Source organism: Salmo salar, chromosome ssa29, assembly GCF_905237065.1.
Source record: "Salmo salar chromosome ssa29, Ssal_v3.1, whole genome shotgun sequence".
In the NCBI taxonomy this organism is placed as follows: Eukaryota; Metazoa; Chordata; class Actinopteri; order Salmoniformes; family Salmonidae; genus Salmo; species Salmo salar.
In genome coordinates this window covers 21,499,184-21,516,080 of record NC_059470.1, presented here as the reverse complement: position 1 = coordinate 21,516,080, position 16,897 = coordinate 21,499,184, and the positions used below count along the sequence as shown (strand labels likewise).

The following is a 16,897-nucleotide window of genomic DNA, read 5'->3' as shown; positions in this document are numbered from 1 at the left end:
CAAGCTGTTTAAAGGCACAGTCAACTTAGTGTATATAAACTTCTGACCCACTGGAATTGTGATACAGCGAATTATAAGTGAAAATCTTTCTGTAAACAATTGTTGGAAAAATTACTTGTCATGCACAAAGTAGATGTCCAAACCGACTTGCCAAAACTATATTTTGTTAACAAGAAATTTGTGGAGTGTTTGAAAAACGAGTTTTAATGACTCCAACCTAAGTGTATGTAAACTTCTGACTTCAACTGTACCATGACAGCGCAGAAGAAAGTGGTAATATCAGATAATGTAAAATGTTAACACAATGACTTAGTTGTCAATAGCATTTCCATTCAAAGTGTAGCTTGTGTTTTAATCCAGACATTAGCAGATGTAGTGTTTACCACACCTGTCAGCATTCACCTCCACCTCCTCCTCCGCAGTAGATGTTACTGTAGGCTACATCATGCCCCAGAGCTCTGCTTTAGTTTCATCATATGGAACGGTTGATCCGTTGACAGCTTTGACAGTCCAGCTCTAAGATTTCTCTCTTGACTTACATAAAATCAAGGATCTCAGATCAGCACTCCATCAGTCCTGATTCTGTCAATCATTTAAAAGTCTCTGATCTGCAGTCAGTTGCTACGATGATAAAGTAAAGTTGGTGGGTCTGTCGGTGTAACGTTCAATGGGACTAGGCAACAGGAGTTGTCTCGGATTTCACTTTGTGTTTCCGACATAAACATTACATAAATATTGTTGCTGTATTGGGCCACTACTGAACCCCTCCACCCAGTCGTAATTGTGTTGTCTGACTCAACATTAAGTACGGCTTAGGTCATGGTAATGGGGTAGAAATTACATACAGGGAGCTGTACAGTGAAACTCACCCAATGGTGAGGAATCCAGGTCAGAAGCTTTTGAGGATATCAAAACCCTCTAGGCTCACTCCCGTTCCCTCGCTCGTTCTCCTGTTCTCCAATATGCAGAGGTGCTCGGTTGTGCCATTTGGCTAACGTTCTCCTGTGATCTGTATGTCATAAAACGGAAGGTTTCATTTTTGTGCTTTAAAGCGAGTGTGACGCGGGGCTGTTGAGAGAGAGAGAGCTGTTATCACAGCTGTTGAGTAAAACATTATTGTATCTCCTTGATCCTTGTCTGGTGCAGAGAGCATTTAATTGACCATTTGGAATAAGTTTACACTCTCGCTGTCTCTCTCTCGCCAAACTCCTATCAGACCAGATAGACCTTAGCTCAGCTAAAGCCGTTACAGTGGTGCATACAGTATGAGGTAATTGGAGATAGAGCTTGAAATGCAGGCGCTTGCCTGGCTGGCGTTAGTGAACACCAACATGATGGTATCTGTCTTTTTGGACCGAATGTTTTTTTTTTCTTGTAAAATATATGTTGTACGTAAACAAACTGATTGCATCAAACATCAATATAAAGTGAATGTGTAGAAACCACATCCCTTGCTTTAACTTAATATGGACTCATCATTGCTGTCATGTGCAGTATGATGTCACATCCTTTTCCTCAAGTATTTTGAGATCAAGTGAACAACTGCTGCTCTGGTATACTTACTTATATTATGTTATACACTGAGTATACCAAACATTAGGAACACCTTCCAAATATTGAGTTGCGTGCACCCCCTTTTGCCCTCAGAACAGACTCAATTCGTCGAGGCATGGACTCTACAAGGTGTCGAAAGCGTTCCACAGGGATGCTGACCCATGTTGACTCCCACAGTTGTGTCAAGATGTCTGGATGTCCTTTGGGCGGTGGACCATTCTTGATACACACATTTAACTGTTGAGTGTGAAAAACCCAGCAGCGTTGCATTCTTGACACAGACCGATGCACTTGGCACCTACTACCATGTCCCGTTCAAAGGCATATTCATCTTTTGTCTTGCCCATTCACCGATTTGAATGGCACACATACACAATCCATGTCTCAATTGTCTCAAGGCTTAAAAATCCTTTAACCTGTCTCCTCCCCTTCATTTACACTGATTTGAAGTGGATTTAACAAGTGACATCAATAAGGGATCATAGCTTTCACCTAGCTTTGTTTCCCTGAGAATCTGGGAAGGTGAAAGTTCTCATTACTTTGAAATAGATGCATCTATAGGCACTTTACCAACATATTTACTACCACTACTCCCAGCTGCCTCTATGCACAGAACATATTTTGTCTAACATAAGAAATGTATAAAACATTAAATGTGTGGCTGAAGCATCTGCCATATTGTGAGAAGGAGCCACTTTAGCCTATTGAGATGCACAAATGAGTTTTGTCTTGGATGTTTTACTGGAATGAAATCTAGTTTCAAATTTGAGTTTCATCATAAAGACACAATATATGAACAGTTCCCAAGTAGCCATTCAAGTTTATTATTGAACCATTTGCGATTGGCTCAAATGCCCAAGGCCTCTAACTCCCTCTGACTACTCTCTGACTTGGGACTGGAGTGCGTTATTTCTGTACAGTCATTTTCCTCTCTTCTATATTAGTTCAACAAAAACTACTGAGGCAGTGTCATGTAGAGCCAATCACTTACTAATTGGAGCCTCCACAACTCAATCTCCAATAGCTAACCATAATTATCTCCGCAACCAGGCGATATGTGTACATTTGGTCCCCTGCATATGTTGCACCCATCTGTGTGTGTGTCGCGTTCAAATTTTCAAGCACATTTTTCTGTTGATGAAATTGTCACAGCCGTTAACAGTCACAGTTTGAAGTTGTTGCATGTGCATGTGTGTGCGCTAGCTTGCAAGTGTGTGATTAATTCGATTTGTGTTTTGGATTGTGTTCAAGGACACCCCAATCCAGAACATTTCCTGTGGGAGGAGTACTTACAAGACAATGGTTCCACGGCAGTTCCAAGCCAGGCTTTCTGTATGGTAAGCAATAGGCATGGAACAGCAGGCTAGCCTTGTATCAGCCAACTGTGTGTGTTGCACAGCACCATTGTTATTCCCAGCCTCTGCTGCAATCTAACGGCTGATTTAGTGTTTCATAATGATTACTTTTATTGTCTAAAAATAACTACGAACAATTGAAATTGAAGGCAGTTTAATAACTGTTGTGGTTCAGTTCTTTTTCACAATAATGACATAAGTCATGTTTTTCTCAGTTTGACATTAGTTTGTCTCTTTCCCAGACCTGTCTTTCTCATTCAGAAACTTCTGTTTCAAAACGTTTCTTTCCCCTAAAGAACTCCACTGTCAGCCTCCTCTCCCCCTGTGACATCTGCACAGCACAATTTCACACCCTCAAATCCTTTCCTCTGGCTGAGTTTCTGGCTGACAGGGCCTGTCCTCTCCTCTGCTCTCCTCCACTCTGCATGTTCTGCTCTTCTCTCTCAGAGATGTGTACAGTGTCCTGTCTTCCGCCTCCTCCCTTCCTCGCTCTTTCTCTCTCTCTCTCCTTCTCATGTCATCTCCTGTCTTCTTTCTCTCTCCCTCTCTTTTGGTTGGGAAGTGCATGGGGCTTTTTGGGAGTCTCGACAGGCTTGACTGCCATCTCTAACGCCCTTTCTCTCTCTCCACCCCCTCTCTTCCTCCTCGCTCCCCTGTCACAGAGAGCCCCTCACAGTTTCCAGGTGAACATGAAGCTGGAGGCGGTGGACAGGAGGAACCCTATGCTGGTCCGCGTGGCCACCATCGCAGACACTGAGGACTACAGGGTCAAGGTGAGGGGAAAGGAAAGGGGGATACCTAGTCAGTTGTACAACTGAAATGTGTCTTCTGAATCAGAGAGGGGTGGGGGGCTGCCTTAATCGACTTCCACGTCATCGGCGCCCGGGGAACACTGGGTTAACTGCCTTGCTCAGGTGCAGCACAACAGATTTTTACCTTGTCAGCTCGGGATTCGATCCAGCAACCTTTCGGTGACTGACCCAACGCTCCTTCCCGGTGAAGGGGTGGGGTTAGAGAGAACAATGGAGTGAGGGGTGAGGAAATGAGTGATAGATGAAATGAGAACGAGAGTAAGAGCTTTTTAGGGTGAACAAGGGAAAGAGTGAGGCAGGGGATGCGAGGAGGTTGTGCATGTGGAAAGAAGTGAGGGGGGTGGTAGTCAGGGTGAGGAGGCCTGCTGGAGTGACATGGGAGTTTTGGTGATTGGGACAGCAGCGTTTCTGTGAAATGAGCAGGCTGGCAGTCTGCAGAAACCACTTGGTGGTGCTGCTCTTGTTAAACCACTAACAAGCCTTGTGCTGAGACTTGATAGGTTGTAGTGTGTGAGTGTGTGTGTGCACGTGTGTGTGTGTACTGCATGCCTATATGTTTGCGCATGCATGATGTGTGTATGCGTGTGTGCATGCAGGTCATAATTGACAGAGCGGAGTGCCTCATTTCTCACCATTTTTGTCCTATCACGTCACACTGCTCAGTCAGTAGAGGAGGAATCCACTGATTAATTCATGATTACGTGATCAGGCAGGCGCCATTAACCCACCATGGCTTTAGCATGGGTCAAAGCAGGTTATACAGTGCCTTCAGAATGTATTCACACCCCTTGACTTTTTCCACATTTTGTGTTACAAAGTGGGATTCAAATGTATTTGTCATTTTTTGTCAACGATCTAGACAAAATAGTCTAACATTTGTAAAGTATTAATGAAAAACAACACTATATCTTGATTAGATTAGTATTCAACCCCCGACGTCAATACATGTTAGAATCACCTTTGGCAGTGATTACAGCTGTGAGTCTTTCAGGGTAAGTCTCTAAGAGCTTTCCCCACCTGGATTGTGCAACATTTGGCCATTTATTCTTTAAGCACTGTCAAATTTGGTTGTTGATCATTGAAAGACAACCATTTTCACATCTTGCCATAGATTTTCCAGCAGATTTAAGTCAAAACTTAACTGGGCCACTCAGGAACATTCACTGTCTTCTTGGTAAGCAGTGTAGATTTGGCCTTGTGTTTTAGGTTATTGAAAGGTGAATTAATCTCCCAGTGTCTGGTGTAAAGCAGACTGAAGCAGGTTTTCCTCTGGGAATTTGCTTGTGCTTAGCTCCATTCCGTTTCTTTTTTATCCTGAAAAACTCCCCAGTCCTTAACGATTACAAACATAATTTTAACATGATGCAGCCACCATTATGCTTCAAAAAATGGAGTCATACTCAGCAATGTGTTGTATTGGATTTGCCCCAAACATAACTCTTTGTATTCAGGACACAAAGTGAATTGCTTTGCCACATTTTTTTGCAGTAATACTTTAGTGCCTTGTTGCAAACAGGATGTATGTTTTTAGAATATTTTTATTCTGAACAGGCTTCCTTCTTTTCACTCTGTCAATTAAGTTAATATTGTGGCGTAACTATAATGTTGTTGGTCCACCCTCAGATTTTCTCATACCACAGCCATTAAACTCTGTAAATGTTTTAAAGTCATCATTGGCCTCATAATGAAATCCATGAGCGGTTTTCTTCCTCTCCGACAACTGAGTTAGGAAGGACGGCTGTATCTTTGTAGTGATTGGGTGTATTGATACACCATCCAAAGTGTAAACAATAACTTCACCATGCTCAAAGGGATATTCAATGTTTTTTTATTTTTACCCATCAACCAATAGGTGCCCTTTGCGAGGCATTGGAAAACCTCCCTGGTCTTTGTGGTTGAATCCATGTTTGAAATTCACTGCTCGACCGAGGGACCTAACATAATTGTATGTGTGGGATACAGAGATGAGGTAGTCATTCAAAAATCATGTTAAACACTATTATTGCACAAAGAGTGAGTCTATGCAACTTATTATGTGACTTGTTAAGCACATTTTTACTCCTGAACTTATTTACGCATGCCATAACAAAGGGATTGAGTACTTATTGACTCAAAACATTTCAGCTTTAAAAAAAAATCGAAAAACATAATTCCACTTTGACATTTTGGGATATTGTGTGTTGGCCAGTGATATTGTGTGTAGGCCAGTGTTAACAAACCTCCAAACAAGCTTCAACGCCATACAACACTCCTTCTGTGGCCTCCAACTGTTCTTAAATGCAAGTTAAACGAAATGCATGCTCTTCAACTGATCGCTGCCCACACCCGCTCGCCCGACTAGCATCACTACTCTGGACGGTTCTGACTTAGAATATGTGGACAACTATAAAATCCTAGGTGTCTGGCTAGACTGTAAACTCTCCTTCCAGACTCACATTAATTATCTCCAATCCAAAGTTAAATCTAGAATCGGCTTCCTATTTCGTGACAAAGCCTCCTTCACTCATGCTGCCAAACCAACCCTCGTACAACTGACTATCCTACCGATCCTTGACTTCGGCGATGTCATTTAAAAAGTAGCCTCCAACACTCGACTCAGCAAATTGGATGCAGTCTATCACAGTGCCATCCGTTTTGTAACCAAAACCCCATATACCACCCACCACTGCGACCTGTATGCTCTCGTTGGCTGGTCCTCGCTACATATTCGTCGCCAAACCCACAGGCTCCAGGTCATCTGTAAGTCTTTGCTAGGTAAAACTCTGCCTTATCTCAGCTCACTGGTCACCATAGCAACACCCACCCGTAGCACGCGCTCCAGCAGGTATATTTCACTGGTCATCCCCAAAGCCAACACCTCCTTTGGCCACCTTTCCTTCCAGTTCTCTGCCGCCAATGACTGGAACGAATTACAAAAATCACTGAAGTTAGAGACTTATATCTCCCTCTCTAACTTTAAGCGTCAGCTGTCAGAGCAGCTTACCGATGACTGCAGCTGTACACAGCCCATCTGTAAATAGCCCATCCAACCAACTACCTACCTCATCCCCATATTTCTTTTGTTTTTCTGCTCTTTTGCACACCAGTATTTCTACTTGCACATCCTCATCTGCACATAGATCACTCCACTGTAAATTGCTAAATTGTAATTACTTCGCCACTATTGGCCTATTTATTGTCTTACATCCTTACTTCATTTGCACACACTGTATACAGATTTATCTGTTGTGTTATTGACTGTACGTTTGTTTATCCCATGTGTAACTCTGTTGTTTTTGTCGCACTGCTTTGCTTTTTCTTGGCCAGGTCGCAGTTGTAAATGAGAACTTGTTCTCAACTGGCCTACCTGTTTAAATAAAGGTGAAATAAAAACAAATAATCAAGTTTCAAACAGTGCTCTACTAGGAGCAGAAACAACTGTAGATTTGGAACTAGGTCTATTATCGTTAATCCTGGTGTCTCAGAACGTTTTTTTACCGTCTCTTTATACGATCGAAAGAGCATTTTTAAACATGATTACAGCGCTCTGTCTTTAGGAAGGCTTTCTGTTGATAGCTGTGCTCTATGGTGTCCTTGTCTCCTGTAGCGTCAGCTGTGTTCTTTGTGTATGTTGGCTTGTTTAATTGTCCATTATAATACGTTTTTCTATTTGGTTTAAATTTTTTATTTTCTGTACAATACTTTGAGATTATTCTGTAAAGTGAAAGGCCCTTTACGAATGTCAGATATTATTTTTAGTACTAATGTGGCTGTCTTGCGCTCTCTCGCTCTCTCTCTCTCTCTGTATTACTCAGATCCGTTTTGACGGCTGGCATGAGAAGTTTGACTTCTGGGTGGACTCTGACCTGCCGGACCTTCACCCTGTGGGCTGGTGTGCCCGGACAGGTCATCCCCTGGAACCACCCCTCTGTGAGTTCACCACCCCTGTGTGTGTGTGTGTGTGTGTGTGTGTGTGTGTGTGTGTGTGTGTGTGTGTGTGTGTGTGTGTGTGTGTGTGTGTGTGTGTGTGTGTGTGTGTGTGTGTGTGTGTGTGTGTGTGTGTGTGTGTGTGTGTGTGTGTGCTCTTCGCTAACCATTCCAACTCAACGCTCACATGTACACACAAATCAATGCACTCGTCCATGCTTCTCAAGGACCTCTCCATCCATTAAATCCCCACTATTGATTTTGTCCCTTTCAGAGGTGAATCTCACTGACATTAGAGCACAGCTATCTGATGTATGGTTGCAAAGTCTTTTCTATGACACAAGGCTTTGTACTGCGCTTTAAATCCTAACCACAACTCCACAGCCAATAGCACAGTATCCCTGCCCTAAAAACAACTTTAAAGTAAGTTTCCAGTGAAAATCTCACTCGTCTTATAATCATATTTCTGGCCAAAGCATAAATTGGAGAAAAAAACACACCTCAAACGTTTATCTCAAAACGTAAAAAAAACCCACTTGAAATTTGCTTGGATAATGACATCATTATCTTTGGCAGAGACAGGCCCGTGTGTGACTAATCCAGCAACTTTTTCATTTTTTTCAAATTCTCTGGTGGGGAGAAGGATCTTTCTCGAGACTAGGGGAGACATGTGCTCACTGCACACAGGCAAGCTAGCTAGCTAGCTAGCAAGCAAGCCAAGCAATCCACAGCTGGTCTTGGCAAAAAGGACAAAGCCTATGCAACAACTATCTCGCCAGTCACTTCTATTTCAAGTTGTGGTTTGTAAAAGTTGGCCTGCTGGCTGTTTAGAAGCAGTTATCTAAGGTTAGCATGCCTAGCATGTTACCTAGCATGCTAATGGTAGCAATCGTTGGCTAAGAAAGCAAATCAAAGCAGATCTTTCACACAACAACCATCTTGCCATTCCATTTTATTTTAAACCCTGTGGTTTGTAGCTAAAAGTTTTATGTCAAGAGAACTTCGCTGTTGTGTTAGCTGTTGTTGACTGATATAGATAGTAGTAGCTAGCTAGCTTCATGACTAGCTAGTTACGTAGCTAACAACAAAAAAATCAGCAATATAGTGACAGTGAAGTAAAGAACAGAAATGACTCACACTTGTGAAATAATCAGCCTGCATTTATTGCTGTTATAGTGACGTGCCCTAGTAGTTCCATTGTGCTTTTCCATATTCTGAATCCATCCATACTATTTGACTTGGTGCAGACAGGCTCGGGCAGTCTGCCCCAGTGCCCCCATGTGGGACCTAATGTGAATATCCAAGTGTATACATGTCTCATTGGCTGAGCAGTCAAATCAGTAAAAAACAAATGTACCAGTATACACCCAAACCACTCTTTTGTTTCCGAACATGCAAATAAGGGGCACAGGGAAATATACTTTTTATAACATCCGAAATGATAATTTTTTGGAAGGACATCTATTTAATTCATATTGTATTTCATTTCAAAATCTGGAACACTGGACAGATACTTAAATGTATAGCAAAGTAGTCGTTGGGATTGACAAATTGGCACAGTGCGAGAAATCAACAAAAGTATTTTTGTCTGCACAGACTAATCTCTTGACCTTTGAAGAATGCCTTCCATTTTTCTTCGTGTTCGATGTTGGCTTTGATTGTTTTTCTTGATATATTACCATTGACAGTTCCACAGTGATTTAGGGATACAATATAAATGGCTGCAATAGAAATCATGTTAGAAAAAAAAAAAAACACAACTCTAATCTTATTCCAAGTGGAGGACTTGTCTCCTTCAGAGACTGGTGGAATAAATCTTTTCAATTTCCCATTTTGGTAAACACATTTGGGACGACGAATGAGGTGTGTGTGCTCACGTGTGTGTGTGTGTGGGTGCGCGCGAGAGAGTTTTGTCTTGGCACCGGCAATACAGGCCATAAACCTGATTTGAATTCTATATATCTTATTTGGTTTGTCTTAGAAGCTTGTCTGCTTGATATATTATGGCAAGAGAAATGTTTGATGTTGGTCTAGATGTCTTAATCTAACACATAAGCAGAACCATAAGGGCTATTTGTCTACCCTGACACTCGAAAACGTATTGGTCTACCCCAGCTAATGCTCTGTAAGGTCTCATTCATTGTAACTTAATTTCAAATAGATACTCATAACACATGGGTTTGCACAGTTGGATAACTAAAACCCATGTTATAGGCGATGAGGTTATATAGGCTATAACATGGGTTTAAGTTATCCAACAGTGAAAACCCTTGCATGATGAGTATCCATCTGAAATGAAGTTACAATGAATGACAATTTATGGAATTCAAGTCAGGTTTATGGCATGTACAGTGCCTTCGGAAAGTATTCAGACCCTTTGACTTGTTCTACATTTTGTTACATTACAGCCTTATTCTAAAATGGATTAAATAAAAAAGAATTCATCAGCAATCTACACACACTAACCCATAATGACAAAGTGAAAACAGGTGCATCCTGTTTCGATTGATCATCCTTGATGTTTCTACAACTTGATTTGAGTCCACCTGTGGTAAATTAAATTGATTGGGCATGATTTGGAAAGGCACACACCTGTCTATATAAGGTCCCACTGTTAACAGTGCATGTCAGAGCAAAAACCAAGCTATGAGGTTGAAGGAATTGTCCGTAGAGCTCAGAGACAGAATTGTTTCGACGCACAGAACTGGGGAAGGGTAACAAAACATTTCTGCAGCATTGAAGGTCCCCAAGAACACATTGGCCTTCATCATTCTTAAATGGAAGAAGTTTGGAACCACCAAGACTCTTCTTAGAGCTGGCCGCCCAGCCAAACTGAGCACTCGGAGGAGAAGGGCCTTGGTTCTTGGTCAAACTTCCAGAAGGACAACCATCTCTGCAGCACTCCACCAATAAGGCCTTTATTGTAGATTGGCCAGACGGAAGCCACTCTTCAGTAAAAGGCACATGACAGCCAGCTTGGAGTTTGCCAAAAGGCTACTTAAGACTGTCAGACCATGAGAAACAAGGTTCTCTGGTCTGATGAAACCAATAACTCTTTGGCCTGAATGCCAAGTGTCACGTCTGGAGGGAACCTGGTACCATCCCTACGGTGAAGTATGGTGGTGGCAGCATCATGCTGTGGGGATGTTTTTCAGCAGCAGGGGCTGGGAGATTAGTCGGGATCGAGGCAAAGATGAACAGAGCAAAGTACAGAGAGATCCTTGATGAAAACCTGTTCCAGAGCGCTCAGGACCTCAGACTGGGGCGAAGGTTCACCTTCCAACAGGATAACGACCCGAAGCACACAGCCAAGATAACACAGTAGTGGCTTCGGGACAAGTCTCTGAATGTCCTCGAGTGGCTCAGCAAGAGCCCAGACTTGAACCCGATCGAACATCTCTGGAGAGACCTGAAAATAGCTGTGCAGCAACACTCCCCATCCACCCTGACAGAGCTTGAGAGGATCTGCAGAGAAGAATGGGAGAAGCTCCCTAAATACAGGTGTGCCAAGCTTGTAGCATCATACCCAATAAGACTCGATACTGTAATCGCTGCCAAAGGTGCTACAACAAAGTACTGAGTAAAAGGTCTGAATACTTACGTAAATGTGAAATAAAGTTTTTTATATTTATTGCATTTGCGAACATTTCTAAAAACCTGTTTTTGCTTTGTCAGTATGGGGTATTGTGTGTAGATTGAGGAGAAAAAACTATTTAATTCATTTTAGAATAAGGCTGTAATGTAACAGAATTTTGAAAAAATGAAGTGGTCTGAATACTTTCCAAAGGCACTGAATGTAGTTAATATACACTGAATGCATATGCTGACCCAATTTTACCTACTTGCCTGTTGACTAAATCAACCAATGAAAAGCAAGCGTTATCTTCAAACTCTTTCTTTCCAGCCTCAAGCATACCTTGTGATTGGTTTGTTGGTTGTCATCCCCATCCAGCACACGCAGGACCTTCTGACCTTAAGAGCTCCGTGACCCAGGGAGTGTGCCCCACTCCGGGCTGCAGGGGCGTGGGCCACATCAAAGGAGCCAAATACACAGGACACCACAGGTAAGACACCTATTGATGACTACATTGTCTGACAATATCTGCCGGTCCAGAAGAATCCCCAAGCCCCTAAACCTTGTAGATCTGAAGGGATTAGAAAGGTATCAGCAGTATGGTAGTAGTTCCACCTTGCTCTCTGATAGGCTTGGTAGCACGTTGACCATGTTGCTTATACCCATCAAATCAAACACATCCTTTCCAATCCCTACAAGTGCATAGAGGGTAGCGGCTAAGAATTGTTTCTGTGCCAGACCTATCCCCAGGTTGGCTTTTCTGATAGCATGTCACCATTGTTTAGAGGCATATTTTGTTTGCTCAATTTGCTTTGTGTGTGCCGCCCATTGACACCCAGATCAGGAAGGACTAATAACACAAATTAAGGTATTATCCACCAACAGCTGGCTTTGGCAAGGTGAGATGTGGATGCCATTGTCTGTGGGTAATATATATATGCTGCTGTAACTGCAGCATTGCATGGCCTGTTGGTTGGCTCCATGCAACAACAGTGAGAGAGTGTTGCTAGCATTAACATCCAGCGATAGCTCATTGGAGCACGAATCCTTGCTAGCGTTAGCATCTAGCTCTAGGCTAGCTGACCTGGGCTTCTCTGTGGGGGGAGAAAGGGCTGCAACCAGCCAGGTTCTAAGCTTTTCACCTAAGGGAGCCAGAGGTGCCTCCACAAAGGAGAGGAGAAAAAGGGATGATGGAGGACATGCACTCCTGGACCATGTTCACTCATGGAGCTCAGATACGAGCAGCCTAGAGAAGTTAACCCTGCAGCTTGCAGGCCTGCTCCATGCTCTTCTCCCTGCCAAGACTCTGACTGACTGACTGACTGACTGACTGACTGACTGACTGACTGACTGACTGACTGACTGACTGACTGACTGACAAAGCAGTGCACAGTCTATCACCGGCTGTCATACCACTGGGGTATTGGCCCTCTCTAACCCATTTGTTTTACAAAAACACACCGCTTTGCAGAGTGCTTGGTGGAAATTCTCCGTTTTTGATTATGGAAGAGGATGTGTCTTTGAATATATGGCACTTTAGGTGAGAAAATTCGGAATCTTGCCGACTAATATTAATTTTAGTCGTGGTATATTTTGACAATGCCAGGTGTCAAAGTTGACTTTTTCAATTAACAAATTGTAGATCTCTCTCTGTTTTTATAATGTAGTAGTCAATACTATACGACAGTGGTAGTAGTAGTCCTTCCATTCACCCCTCTCTCCCTCTCTCCCCCTTTTCCTCTTTCCCTCTCTCTGTCTCCCTGAGCGTCTGTCTGAGGATTCAACTCGCCCTCTGCTATTTTTGTGCCTCACCTTTTCCAAGGATATAATCAACACTGAATGGAATGAGAGTGGAGTGTGCATATCCCCCCCCCCCCCGCACACCCCTCTCCACAGCCTACTGTCGGATCCTCCTGATCAAGAAACGGAAAGACATTCAGTGACAGTCCTCCACAACCATAGTACCATGCTTTAAGCCCTGTTACTGCAGCAAAAGAAAAACTCTCTAGAAACGTGTCTCTAACCCAACTTCATTATCAACTCATTTGAATTTCATTTGCATGAATTATCATGAACTCAGAACTTCAGTTTTATGTGGAGAATAACATATGTGGGTAGAAATATGTGACCGACCAGCTCGATTCGGTCTTATGTAGCAAAATTTCAAATTGTGTATTTTACATTGGATAAAAGTAGACTCAGAGCTAGAAAATGTTGATAAACTTGTAACCTCACTTTTTGAGAAAATGTCCCTTGAATGTTTTGGTACACCTACTGGAGAGCTCTTCTTTGTCTACACCCATCCAGAATAATTCACACCCTCTTAAGCCTTAGCCCCACCCATCTCTTCAAGGATTCACATGTGAGGCATGTACAAAACAACCAAAGATTTCAAAACTAAAGGCTGGTTTATACGGGTGTGTTGGTAAATTCAATCTGGAGTGCCAGAGTGCGCTCTGGGCATTCATAAACTCATAGCGTTGTCAGATTGTCCGTGTGTAAATTCAGAGCATTTCGCTCTCGGGGAGTTCAGAGCGCACATTGGACGCTCTGGCCGAGGAGTAGGGTTGATCTGAGCATTATGACCTAACAACAGCAGTCAAGCACCCAAGCTGACTGGTTAATGTTGGCTAGCTTGCTAGCAACTTCCAGACACAAATGAGGGAACAGCTTACTCTGACCATTTTACTCGCTGTAGCAGAGCTGTTTAGGCTGTTTTTATGTTATCCAGAGCATTGGTGACTGCAACTGTGCTGCAGGCAACAATTGAATTGCTCTTTTTTGCCAACATTTACTGACACCGGCCATATTCAACGGGTGTTGAGCGTTCGTATATTCCTATACATGGATGGATGCTTCTCCCTCTTTCACGGATGGATGGTTGCCCTTAGTTTGAAGATGTAATCCGGAGACAGGTGTTTTATACAACAGCCTTCTGTGTGTTCTCTTTTTGACTCCGTCTGCATATTTGCAATCAAACGCCAGAATTTTCTCAATTTCCTTAGCTATCAAACTCTAATGCCACTGATTTCAAAACTCGGTTCTCCAGAAAGTGGAGAGCAACACTTTTGCAGTTCTACATTCTACGTGATATCTTTCAAAAAAGCTCTGTTATTAAGGATTACCTACACATACTGACCAGCGCATGTTATAGACCGAAGCGTGCTACATGGCAGAGCAATCTGAACTCGTCTCTCGGCATGTCCAGCCCACCCATTATCTCAGCCAATCATGGCTAGCGGAAAGGTTCATGTCTTTTTCCATGGCTAAACCAACTAGTCTCGTAATTGAACAATTGTATTCCTATTTACAGATGGCATACAACTGTGTTATTAAGGCACATGAAAGTTTACATGTTCCAGAAGGCATTTCTGCCCCCCAAAAAAACATTTTTATTTAAAAAAAGTTTACGTTCAAATGGCTTTTCTGTGAAGTAATGATCCGCGACATACGCGTAGTTTTCTGAAACGAGTCACATATCATCACTCCTTTTATGTTATTGTGGCATGTTTTTATTCTTTAATGGCCCCCGTCATCTGAGTAAACGGTTGTGACTGCTCAGAGGCTGTTGGGAGCAGAGACACTGAGGCTCACATTATTACGACTCACACATTTATACATTTAAAAAAATATATACACAGAGTTACACATGGAGTAAAACAAACATATAGTCAATAATATAGTAGAAAATAAGTCTATATACAAAGTGAGCAAATGAGGTAAGATAAGGGAGGTAAAGGCAAAAAAGGCCATGGTGGCGAAGTAAATACAATATAGCAAGTAAAACACTGGAATGGTAGATTTGCAGTGGAAGAAAGTGCAAAGTAGAAATACAAATAATGGGGTGCAAAGGAGCAAAATAAATAAATAAATACAGTAGGGGAAGCGGTAGTTGTTGGGGCTAAATTATAGATGGGCTATGTACAGGTGCAGTAATCTGTGAGCTGCTGTGACAGCTGGTGCTTAAAGCTAGTGAGGGAGATAAGTGTTTCCAGTTTTAGAGATTCTTGTACTTCGTTCCAGTCATTGGCAGCAGAGAACTGGAAGGAGAGGCGGCCGAAGGAGGAATTGGCTTTGGGGGTGACCAGAGAGATATACCTGCTGGAGCGCGTGCTACAGAGCTGAGATAAGGGGGAACTTTACCTAGCAGGGTCTTGTAGATGACCTGGAGCCAGTGGGTTTGGCGACGAGTATGAAGCAAGGGCAAGCCAACGAGAGCGTACAGGTCGCAGTGGTGGGTAGTATATGGGGCTTTGGTGACAAAATGGATGGCACTGTGATTGACTGCATCCAGTTTATTGAGTAGGATATTGGAGGCTATTTTGTAAATGACATCGCCGTCAAGGATCATTAGGATGGTCAGTTTTACGAGGGTATGTTTGGCAGCATGAGTGAAAGATGCTTTGCTGTGTAATAGGAAGCAATATTTAACTTTGGATTGGAGATGTTTGATGTGAGTCTGGAAGGAGAGTTTACAGTCTAACCAGACACCTAGGTATTTGTAGTTGTCCACATATTCAAAGTCAGAACCGTCCAGAGTAGTGATGCTGGACGGGCGGGCATGTGCAGGCAGCGATCGGTTGAAGAGCATGCATTTAGTTTTACTTGTATTTAAGAGCAGTTGGAGGCCACAGAAGGAGAGTTGTATGGCATTGAAGCTCGTCTGGAGGGTAGTTAACGCAGTGTCCAAAGAAGGGCCAGAAGTATACAGAATGGTGTCGTCTGCGTAGAGGTGGATCAGAGACTCCCCAGCAGCAAGAGCTACATTACTGATGTATACAGAGAAAAGACTCGGCCCAAGAATTGAACCCTGTGGTACCCCCATAGAGACTGCCAGAGGCCCGGACAACAGGCCCTCCGATTTGACACACTGAACTCTATCAGAGAAGTAGTTGGTGAACCAGGCGAGGCAATCATTTAAGAAACCAAGGCTATTGAGTCTGCCGATGAGAATGTGGTGATTGACACAGTCGAAAGCCTTGGCCACGTCAATGAATACGGCTGCACAGTATTGTTTCTTATCGATGGCGGTTAAGATATCGTTTAGGACCTTGAGCATGGCTGAGGTGCACCCATGACCAGCTCTGAAACCAGATTGCATAGTGGAGAAGGTGCGGTGGGATTCTAAATGGTCAGTAATCTGTTTGTTGACTTGGCTTTCGAAGACTTTAGAAAGGCAGGGTAGGATAGATATAGGTCTGTAGCAGTTTGGGTCAAGAGTGTCCCCCCCTTTGATGAAGGGGATGACCGCAGTTGCTTTCCAATCTTTGGGAATCTCAGACGACACGAAAGAGAGGTTGAACAGGCTAGTAATAGGGGTTGCAACAATTTCGGAAGATAATTTTAGAACGCGATGGTCCAGATTGTCTAGCCCGGCTGGTTTGTAGGGGTCCAGATTTTGCAGCTCTTTCAGAACATCAGCTGACTGGATTTTGGAGAAGGAGAAATGGGTGAGTTGCTGTGGGGGGTGCAGTGCTGTTGACCGGGGTAAGGGTAGCCAGGTGGAAAGCATGGCCAGCTGTAGAAAAATGCTTATTGAAATTCTCAATTATAGTGGATTTATCGGTGGTGACAGAGTTTCCTATCCTCAGTGCACTTTACAGTGCCCCAGAACTTTTTGGAGTTTGTGTTGAAGGAAGCAAAATTCTGCTTGAAAAAGCTAGCCTTGGGTTTTCTAACTGCCTGTGTATAGTGGT

At 43.0% G+C, this 16,897-nt stretch overlaps 1 protein-coding gene across 6 annotated transcripts in view; it reads left to right on the top strand.

Annotated features, from left to right (window-relative positions):
• Window positions 1-16,897, top strand: part of LOC106590345 (lethal(3)malignant brain tumor-like protein 4) — a 142,592-nt gene that overhangs the window by 38,289 nt on the left and 87,406 nt on the right. For all 6 annotated transcript variants that reach the window (XM_014181266.2, XM_014181265.2, XM_045710681.1 and 3 more), the window contains 4 exons: window positions 2,806-2,891; window positions 3,572-3,682; window positions 7,516-7,630; window positions 11,580-11,691. In XM_014181266.2, the coding sequence (XP_014036741.2) occupies window positions 2,806-2,891; window positions 3,572-3,682; window positions 7,516-7,630; window positions 11,580-11,691 (424 nt within the window). The remainder of the gene's footprint in view (window positions 1-2,805; window positions 2,892-3,571; window positions 3,683-7,515; window positions 7,631-11,579; window positions 11,692-16,897) is intronic.